Source organism: Lontra canadensis, unplaced genomic scaffold, assembly GCF_010015895.1.
Source record: "Lontra canadensis isolate GAN:19392208 unplaced genomic scaffold, GSC_riverotter_1.0 scaffold55, whole genome shotgun sequence".
NCBI classification, from domain to species: Eukaryota; Metazoa; Chordata; class Mammalia; order Carnivora; family Mustelidae; genus Lontra; species Lontra canadensis.
In genome coordinates this window covers 4,435,231-4,446,460 of record NW_022631049.1, presented here as the reverse complement: position 1 = coordinate 4,446,460, position 11,230 = coordinate 4,435,231, and the positions used below count along the sequence as shown (strand labels likewise).

At 40.0% G+C, this 11,230-nt stretch overlaps 1 protein-coding gene across 1 annotated transcript in view; it reads left to right on the top strand.

Annotated features, from left to right (window-relative positions):
* The window catches only part of SYNE2 (spectrin repeat containing nuclear envelope protein 2), a 332,142-nt gene that overhangs the window by 56,958 nt on the left and 263,954 nt on the right, over positions 1-11,230 (top strand). The window contains 1 exon segment of the mRNA XM_032875225.1: positions 145-274. Coding sequence (XP_032731116.1) covers positions 196-274 — 79 coding nt within the window. The 5' untranslated portion in view covers positions 145-195.

Sequence of the window (11,230 nt, the reverse complement as noted above, 5' to 3'; positions counted from 1 at the left end):
TCCTCATGAACTGCGGAAACACTCATAGAAAACTGCTTCTTTCTAAGGGCAGTTTTCATTTGCTGTTGGTCTCTGGCAGTGTGTGTTTACTAGAAATACAGAGATGCAGAGTCACTAATGAGCACTTATCCCTTTTACTTTTAGTTCGCTTCTTTAACTGAGATGGACATGATATAATCCCCGTGGAGTCAAAGGATGGCATCTAGTCCTGCGCCTCCCACCGAGGATGAACAGGTTTCCTTGGACATCGATGATCGCCATATTTCACTGCAAGGTAATTAAGATTGGGGAGGGGGGTAACACCCATAGTAACTGTGGAAACCTTACCCTCATCTTTCCATCTACTGCTTTCTGACTCTCTTAGGTAGTTTTCCAATTGTAGGCTCTTTCAGTTTATGTAAGTGTCTTTATTGCTACCTCAGCTCCCTAAGAAAGTAAAAAATACCTGGAAAGAATTTGGTATCATAGTTTCTTACTCTGAGCCTATGTATATTTTATTTGTAGTGAAAACAGTTAACTGTGGTTTCCTTGGAATTGTTTGCACTTACTTTGCATCTTTTTGCATAGCCTCTTTTAAATGTATATCCTTATTTTGTGCAAAAAGAAAAGAATAGTTGTATGCTCCTAAGTGTATGACCTTTCAATCCTGTGAATCATGTGTACATTTATGCAGACTCAACACTGTCCATATTGGTTTTTTTTTTTAGTGCTTCTTGTGGAGTTTGGCAATATTTGTTGAGTACTTTTAAAATTCATTAGACTTTTCACCTTTGTTGATAAAGCAAATCTTGGAGCTGAGTAAAGTTAACTGGTATAGAAGAGATAAGGCTATGGTAAGCTTTTGAAAATATTTTTGAAACTGTATTTTAAAGTAATCTGTAAGATTATCTACAGTTTTTAAAAATTATTATTTATTTATTAGAGAGAGACAAAGGGAGCCAGGGAGGAGCAAAGGATTGAGGACAAGCAGACCTCATGTTGAGTGCAGAGCCTGACATGGGGCTCCATTCCAGGACCCTGAGATCATGACCTGAGCTGAAATCAAGAGTTGGACGCTTAACCAACTGAGCCACCCAGGTGCCCCAAGATTATGTAGTTTTGTACAACATTTTTAGAATGTTTCTTAGAAGCCATAGATTTTGAGTCATTTATTTTTATTTTATTTTTCACTTTATTTTTCACTGAGGTGTAATTGACACACAACATCTTATTAGTTTAGTTTAGTTTCAGATATATAACATAATGATTCAATATTTGTATATACTGTGAAATGATTGTCACGGTAAGTCTGGTTAGTATCTATTACCATGTGTGATTATAGATTTTGTTTTCTTATGATGATAACTTTCTAGATTTGCTCGTTTTAGGTTTGATTTTAGGGGTGCCTGGGTGGCTCAATTGGTTAAGCATCTGCCTTTGGTTCAGGTCATGATCTCAGGGTCCTGGGATCGAGTCCCACATGGGACTCTCTGCTCAGCAGGGAGTCTGCTTCCCCCTCTGCCTCTGCCTCCCACTTGTTCTCTCTCTTCCAAATAAATAAAATATTTAAAACAAAAAAAGATTTGATTTTAGATTTAGATTTGCTCTTCTTAGATTTTCAAATATACTGTATAGTATTACTAACTACAGTTGCCATCCTGTACGTTCCTTGTATTTGAAGTCATTCATGACAAAGATCCAAAAATGACTTTCTTTACTGATACTTTTTAATTAAAAATATGTTTCGAATGATTAGATTCTTGACTTTGGGGTCAGGAGCTATTGCAGTAGGCTACACCTACATGTATCAGGCTTTTAGAAATAAATATCATGTAATTTGTATAGACTAAGAAACATGTGTTGAGGTAGTCCTTGAGGTAAGAATTTTAAAAATTTCCAGTAAGTACATTTTTTGTAGTGTCATATAATGTCCATAAGTAACTGGAATTAAATTTTCACTTAACTGGGTAGAGGGGGATGGGTAAAATAGGGCTTGGGGATTAAGGAGGGCACTCGTGGTGAGGAGCACTGGGTGAGGCATGGAGGTTCTGGGTCCCTGTATTGTACACCTGAAACTTATATGACACTGTATGTTAGCTCTACCGAAACTTAAAATAAAATAAAATTACATTAAAAGGCTTTTCATTTAACTGGAAAGAAAGCCCCGATGTTCTTGTTTTTCTCTTAAGTTTTGGTTACATGTGAGTAATAACTCATGTGACCTAAAACATATGAGGAAACCTAATTTCTGTCACTGGCTCTGGCACTTACTGGTTCTTTGAACTTGGACAAAAGACTTTTATCTGTTTTGAGTCTCAGTTTCCTCCTATTTGAAATATGGATGGTAATGCCAGTGTTGCACCTGTGTTTTCAAGATGAAAAAGAATGCATAGTGCATGCCAAGGGCCTAGCTCAGTACCTGGCACAGAGTAGGAGTCGAATAAATGCGTTTTAGGTTCTTTTTATATATTTACAGCCAAAACCTTTGCCCCAAAAGGTTTCTTCTCTAGGAGCACACAGCTAGAGTAGAAGCTGCTCAGTGTATGGGAAAAAACTGTCAACCAGAGTCTGGTTTTTACTGTTTGTTTTGCTTGTTTGTTTTGACAGTTCTCTTCAGTGGCTTCCCATCACGTGTAGGATAGTCTAGACTTCTTGGTATGGTTTACAGGCTGGTGTTCCTTTTTCTCTGCCCTCGTCTCCCACCTCACCCCCATCAGCACCCTTTGTTCTAGCTGTATTGCTGCCCAAGGGCCCATGCTCCCCATGCCTGTGTGCTCTTCTTCAGGCTGTCTCCCCACAGTCTCCACACTGCTTCCTCCTGCAGGAAGACCTCCAGCTTGCCTGTCCCTCATCCATCCCTTATCCTTCGCAAAGTCAGCCAGACTCAGCCTCCTCCTGAGCCCTGCTCTCCCTTTGTCTGGGATTCATAGTCACGTCTGTTCACCCAAAGTACTTATTTTAGCACTTATAGTATTAAAAGTTTATATCATAGTAACATAATTATATATATTTTTATTTTTTATTTTTTAAATATTTATTTATTTATTTGTCAGAGAATGAGAGCACAAGCAGGCAGAGAGGCAGGCAAAGGCAGAGAGAAGCAGGCTCCCTGCTCGACAAGGAGCCTGATGTGGGACTCGATCCAGGACCCTGGGTTCATGACCTGAGCCGAAGGCAGCAGCTTAACCGACTTAGCTACCCAGGTGTCTATTAAAGATTTGTTTATTTGTCAGAGAAAGAGCACGTGCAGGCAGAGGAAGGAGGAGAAGCAGGCTCCCCGCTGATCAAGGAGCCAGATGTGGCACTTGATCCCAGGACTCTGGTATCATGACCTGAGCCGAAGGGAGCCACTTAACCGTTTGAGCCACCCAGGCGTCCCTATAATTATATTTCCTGTTTTCTTCCCCACTGCAGTGCACTCCAAGACTTTTATTCCCAGGCTCTAGCTTATACAGCATTCTTAGGCACATGATCTCATTCAGTCCTCAGAGATTTTTGTCTTTGAGCTCCAGAGAAGGAAGCTGTGGCTCAGGAAGGTGGGATTACTCTCCCAGAGTCACACAGCTAATGAGCAGCCGAGCTGGGGTTTGACCTGAGGATAGTTTTCTTTCCACTGCACCACACCCCCTCACAGGTCAACACATGTAGACACATTTCAGTTTGAAAAAGGAATTTCCTTAATGCTCTCTTTGGAAAATCTACCTAAGTCTTAACCTTATTCTAGTTAATCCATTGCAAACTTTTACATCCATCTTCAAGTGACATTAATTATCTCAGGTTCTTGGGTTGCTCAGAATCATTAGAAAGTTACTGAGAAATGAGTGGTTTCTTATAGCATGTTTTGAATTATATTACGTTAATACAGTCTGCTTCACAGTAAGAGATGAGTATGGGCTGTGTGGCGATGGGAATGTGATATACATTCACTACCAATGTGAATGATTTTTCTTCATGACCCATTTAGGGGAACGTGGTGCTGGATACATTGCTCTGTGCGGGGAGGGGTGGAAAGCCAGTGCTGGAATGTAGTCAGATTCACACCAGGTGAGTACGGCTCCTGTTAGCCAGGTACACTCAGGATGTCAACCAAGAAGTTCCCATGACTATGGAATGATGGCTTAACTATGAAATGAATAGATTTCTCAGGGTATGTTCTATACTAGTAATAGCAGATTTATAATTCAGCCTGAGTTGAAGAAAGAAGGAAAGAAAGAAAAAGAAGGAAAGGAAGGAAAGAAGGAAGAGTAAAAAAAGGGAAGGAAGGAGGGAGGAAAGGAGGGAAGAAGAAACCAATATATATTTCTAAAGGCAACTTTGGTTTCATAGCAGGATTTTTAGCTATTTCGACAAAAGATTGATAGACAATATTATGTCCCTTAGCTCCTCCTGAATGGCAGGCTGTTGGCAATAGTCTTAAGAGCATTTGGGTTTGTACACTATGTTATCAGACTTGTAGTTCATGAAATTCACATGTGCTTAATGATCCTTGGAGTAATATGAGAAAACAGATTTTATGTAATATGAGCAGCTCAAGGTCACTGTTCCTAAGGAAGTTTTTTCCTTCTAATTTCAGAACATTTTTTTAGAGACAGAGACCTGTTTAACTTATAACGTCTGCTTTACTTTAGCCAGACATATCTGCGATAAGACAATTATGCCATACCCTGACTTGGAATAATATACTCAAGAAAAAAATTAGGATGTCTGCATTGAAATGTAGTAAGTCATCGTTGATATGCTATAAAAACAGATCTCCGTGTGTGCAGGGCCTACAGTGAATCAGGCCCAGGAAATCAGGCAGTGCTTTGCTGAGATTCATAGAGCAGGACAACAAACAAGCAACTTTGTGTTTCTTTTTGTTCATCGTTTGTGTGATCTTTGAGAAAATGTCGTTATGGATGGTATGAAGGGATTTTTGAAGGCCCTTATTGTAGGGAGATATTTATGTTCTCAGTCTCTCAAGGAGCATTGCATTGAAATGTTTGGATTGTTGGGAAGGGAAAGAAATGGCATTGCTGAATTTGAGCAGATTAATGTAAAAATGGAATTTATCTTAGTTGAGTGCATTTTGTACTACTACAGATGGTCCATGTTTTATTATTTTTTTAAGCTGATGGTGATGTTTATTTTTTCAATTTCTTCATTGATGGATGGTCTACATTTTAAATAAAATAATATATGAAAGTTCAGGCTATGAAAATGATAAACAGCTGCTTTAAAAATTAGTTGCTTTACCAAAGTGTCCATTACAGAATTTCTTTAAATCTTTCCATTGGCTTTGTTATCTGACAAAATAACAGGTGCTTCCTTTCCTTTTAGCCTGAGAAAATAGTAAATACATATTTTGTATGAAACACCTGTGCCGAGCTCTTCAGGTGGGGAAGGGTGTGTTGAGGGAACAATGCCTTAGAGTATTAGATAGATATGATCATGGAAGCAGTAAGGGGTAAAGTTGGATGAGTATCACAGAGTTTTCAAGTTGAGAGGGACTTTCTTTGCCATTCAATTTAATTTGAGACCAAAGTAGAAATTTCTGAGATTAAGATCCCTGAGGGAGCGAAATTCAAACCCAAGAGGTTTGGGGATTTTTGCTTTTTAAGCAGCGGGTAGCTACCAGGTCTGGAGAGTGAGAGTTGGAGGTCAAAGTTGTACTTTAGGAGACCAATCTGGCTTGGGGGTGTAGGAAGACTTGAAGCAGGCTGGAGAGTGGAGTTGGGGAAACCAGTTGGGAAGGTTTGCAAACGTCTGGGTGTTAGGTAACACTTGCCTGGATTAGAGGTAAGCCCTGAATCTGAAAGTAGGGACAGATGTGAAAACCGTCAGGATGGAACACTCAGCAGGATTCTGGAACTCCTGAATATGGGCCCTAATAGAGCGGCTGCAAGGTCTAGAAGCTGCTCTGCCTGGGGAGATAGCAGTAGTGGCTGTCACGTCCACATTTTTTTTTTTTTTTAAGATTTTATTTATTTATTTGACTGAGATCACAAGTAGGCAGAGGCAGGCAGAGAGAGGAGGAAACAGGTTCTCCTGCTGAGCGGAGAGCCCGATGCAGGGCTCGATCCCAGGACCCTGTGATCATGACCTGAGCCCAAAGCAGAGGCTTGAACCCACGGAGCCACCCAGGCGCCCTCACGTCCACATTATTAATTCTCTTTCTGTTCAGCGTGTTCTTACTAAGTATTTAATAGCATCAAATTACAAGGCCGTGGGGTATTATTTTCTGTCGATGTGCTTAAAGTAAATTGTTGTAGATAAAATATATGGCTTACAAGGAATCTCTTTTGAGAACTTCATATCGTGGAAAGAGAGAAAGCACGACACAGGTAGAGGACCCATTTAAAAGTCAAATTAGTAAGGAGTGAAATTGCCAGACTAGGCTGACTCACCGCGTGCTGTTATCCACAGCAACTACGATGCTCTTGAACTGTTTTGGACACTTCCTCTATAGATTTCAGATTTCAGTTATTTCTTTAGAATCATTTTGTGGCCAGAAAAGGGTCTGAGAAATTCATGTGACAAGAGCAGATTGCTTTCAGCAATGAGCTAGGCCAGTGCTTTAGAAAAATAGCCCTTGAATACAGAACGTTATCATTAATTAGACAAAGAACTAAGAAGGAGTGTGTATCGATGACGTTTGCCACTGCACGAGGACTTAACTTTCATGCTCTTCTGCCAAAATGCTGGGGAATGGTTAGCCGTCCACGGGAACCTGTATAAAACCACGTTCAGCCCAGTTCCTGTGTCATCTCAAACAATGCTCATATGCTTGATTTAGTGTTATCTTCAGATGATGTATTTTAAAAGATTAAAAAACCCTCTGCCTTCTGGATAGACATTACTTGGTAGGGCTTGATAGTGAAATGCAGATCCCTGTGGTTAGGTTATTACTCTGTCGAAATTTATTCATTATTTACTGAGTATCCATCTAAGGGAGGCTTTCAATCTGTGTGATATTCTTAGACATTATTCATGTTCAGTGGCCTAGATGATAAGCATAATAATGTAATGTTTTAATTTTATTCAGTTGTTCAGTAAACACCAAGCGCCAACCACATGCGGTAGGCTTGTTGTTAAGGGGACAAAAATGTGAACGGATTGAGCACCTTCAGGAAGCGCGTGACCCAGCTGGGCTTCCGCTTGTCGATATCCTGTGAAAGTCAGAAAATGAGCTGGGATGCAGAGTCCATCATTTTATGTAATGAAGTCCTTCTTGCTCCTAATTTTGGACCCAACATAAAATTCAACCAAAATATGACCGAATATGCTATCTGAGGTATCTTTTCACATTTCAGGTGTAGGGAGGTGAAAAATGAACGTGTATTCTAGGTAATACTATCTGCAAGGTGAGTTATCTATCCCTCTCACTGTAAAAATCAAGCATTTTCCTAAGAACTTCCCTGGAGTGAGTTGTCTTCTTCTGAACCTCTTGTGATGGCTTTTTTATGCTTGAGTTTCCTTTCCTCCTTGGACATCGCTTGCTTTAATAAGCTTCCTGAGTTCCTCCCAAGTGTGTATTAGGTGCCCTGTGTAGGATGCTCCTGCATCTTTACTGCCAGTGACGTTTCTGACATATTATAGGCTCGCAGTAGACAACTGTGTAACGAATAAATGAGCGGTCATTTCCAATATAAAAAAATATATAAAGCACCCTGAATTAGAAGAATGGTTCAGTGTCCGGGCAAACCAGTGAGAGAGGATGGCAACACGGATCTCTTTAGACACAAGGCAGTGAGGTGTGTTTATGGCGTTTGCAGGCTTATTGGTGGTTTACTGTTGTATTCCTGAGACAAATTCAGTTTATGATGGTGAGTGAATGAAACTGTGTATAATCTGAGGAAGAGGAATGGGATTAATAAAAAGCTTCTGGGTGGAATTTCTACCCTTTTACAGCCAGGTCCCCAATTTGGAACTTTGATGGCACGATGAAGGAAGAGTAAGGAGAAGACATGCACTCTTAGGGAATATTTCTGCTTCCCTAGCCATTCAGAGTGCTCAGTTATTAGGAGTGAAAGCAAATCATCTCTGGGGGCTTTTTTAGGGATTAGGTGATTGTTATACCCAGAGAAATTAATCAAATCATGGTTCTTCAGTGGCTATCAGTGCAGTACTGTCCCAACACAAAAGCTTCCAGAAAGTTCCTGATATCATAGTAGCTGATGATGTCATTTGCTGTGTTTTCTTGAAAGATTACTTGCCTTGATACTGTAAAACTTTATAATCTTAAAATGTTCCAATTATGTGAAGAATAAAATAGCTCTGCAAGCAGCAGTGTTTGCACTGTATGGTCTCTTTAAGAGAGGAAAAAAAATTTTTTCTTGGGTTGTAAATATACAGTTTTGGCTTCTGGGAACTTTGGTTTTGTTTTTGCGAGGAGTGTGGAGATAAGCTTACTTTATTCTGGGTCAGTTACATTTTGAAAACTAGGGCAAGATAAATCCAGGGTCATTTAGAGTCCTGTTAAAGTAGGTTAACAAAGATCTCATTCATTCCTTATAGAAATCAGAATCCTTTTTAATTAGCCCCATGGGAGATACAAGAGTTTTCTGAGCTTTTGTGTATGTGTGTGTTTCAGGAGGGAGTATAATTATTCAGAGCTTAAGGTAGTATATTAGGAAAAATAAAACTCAAAATAATTTCCCCTTGAAAATGGGAAAGTAAGAAGTCGATATAAGAGATTAGTTTATAACCATTTGGTGGGGTTAGTGTGTGATTTTACATTCTAAAAATTAGCGGTTATTCTAAATGTGCTCTTCAAGAGATTACCTCCCCCATCTGATTTCCGCGTTGGTGATTACAATTTCTCTGATGGCTGTGTTTTTCTAAAACATTCAGGGAATTTTTGATAAAAGGTAACTGCATTTATTATTTTCAATATATGTATGAGAACTGAAGGTTACTACCACCAGGTATTTTTAGAATCATTTAAAAATAGTACATAAAAGGATAAATGTGTGTATTTTTGGAGGAGAGACATGAGATTCTGGGTAAATAATCTCTCCTAGTCATTGACAGCCTGTGCGGTGATGCGTGTTGAATGAGCATAGAAAGAAAATGGCGGAAGAATGGCCACGCTCGCTTGCTCTCTGCCCCCAGGCTGGAGCAGCACTCACTGGTCGTGCCTTGGTCTTTTCCGTCTTTAATAAAACAGGTCTGCAAATTGCATCAGCAGCTAAATGTTGTAAGATGAAAGGCACCTGGCTCAAATCAGAACACAAACAGCCTTTATCAAATTTGAATAACATTTAAGATTTTCCAAAACATTGTGATTGTTGGCCCTGTCTTCAGTTAAGTAGGCTTATTAATAGTGGGAACTAGTTAAGCGCTGTGTCTCTGTCTGCCTCAGTCTGAATGTTTATGTGGCAGAACTTCTAGCATGGTTTGATTTCTTCGAAACAAAAGGTTTCAAAAGGATAGGTGGATTCACACTTACCAATTCATCACACAGTCATGGTTTTTAGGAGTACAGGTGACTCTGTTCATTGATACGTTCGTGCCACGTGTGTTTCCTGAGACCCTACTCTGTATTTGGCACTATTTTGGGTTAAGAGAATACTGAGGTGAACAACTCCAACAAGCTTCATATGCCCACGGTGCTTCTATTTCAGTTATTAGACAATGAATAAATTAATGAGAAAAATATCAATGCCTGGTAAATGCTACGGGGAGGATTAGAAATGGGTTTATTTGATGATTTCCTGCTTTCTTTAGATCAAATGGTCAGTGAAGTTCTTTGAGGAGGAGACATTGAAGGAATGATTATAACACAAAGGAGCTGCCAAGCAAAGAACAAGGGAAGAGTGTTTCAGGTTGAAGCAGTTCTAAAGGAAAAGCTCAATGACAGAAACAAACTTGGTGAATTCATGGAGCCTGGGGCGGCTGGAACGTGGTGGGATGAGATGGTTTGGAGAACAAGGCAAGACAGCTGGATCAGGCAGGGATTCGTCAGCTCTAAGGGAAGGTGTGTGGGTGGGAAACCACTGGATGGTTTAGTTAGGGGAGTAACATGATCTGGTTTACATTTTCCAAAATATCTGGCTGCTGGGTGGAGAGGGGATTAATCTGAGTGATGGGAGGGGAAGCGTAAAGCCAGTTCAGATGCTTTTGTTGTCCAGGTGAATTACCAGAGTAGTTTGGATAGTAGTAGGGTGATAAGGATGGGATAAAGAATCATGGATTTTTTTTTTTTTTTAAGGATACTTGTGAATGTTGGGATACATGGAGTGAGTAGTAAGAGAGATCAAGGAAAACTTCGAAATTTTTGCTTTGAGCAATTGAGTAGTTGATTATGTAATTTATTGCTATGAGGAAGACTGATAGACAAGTTTTGGGGAGATTAAGAGTTTGTTTTTGCTATGATAGATATGAGATGCTCATTTGATACCCAAATGGACATGTCAAGTAGACAGTTAGATGTGAGGATCCAGAGTCCTAGGGAGGGGTATAGATTTGGGAGCCATCAGTATGTGGCTGGTATATTTGCAGTTAAAACCATGGCGTGTCTGGCCATTTGGATCTTTCAGTGTTTCGAGGTCAAGCAGAAGAGGAAGAAAAGCAAGGGACACTGAGAGGAGTAGCTAAGGCCAAAGGAGGAAAACCAGGCCAGTGTGATGGCATGGAAACCTCTAGATGAAGATATTTCTAGAACCAGGGAGTGGTGCCTGCATGGCTCAGCTGTCTGCCTTTGGCTCAGGTCATGATCTCAGGGTCCTGGGATTGAGTCTGCTTTTCCCTCTCCTTCTGCCCGCCCCCCTTGCTCTTGCTTGCTGGCTCACTCTCAAATAAATAAATGAGATCTTAAAAACAAAAACAAAACAAAACAAAAAAGGGAGGTAATTCAACCACATTGATGAGAAATGGCCAGTGGATTGGGCTTATAGAATTAGTTGGTGGCTCTAACAGGGTTAGCCATACTCCAGTGGTGGAGATGGAGGTTTGACTGCAGTGGGTGGCAGAGAGAATGGAGGTGAGGAAGTAGAGACAATGATTTAATCAACACTTTGAAGAAATTTTGCTGTGAAGGGGAGCAGAGATATCATACTTGTTGAAGAGAAACATAGGACTTTTTAAGGTAAGAGATACTACTCCATTATTTCTTATGCTTTTTCTAAGTGTAGGTTAATCTGTCTTTAGATCCCAGTTCATTTATTTGTCCATTCATCATTTGACAAGTGCTTTTGAACAACTCTAGTGTACAAGACACTGTGCTGAACACACGGGATGACACAGAATGTGCTGTCCTACAATGTTTCTT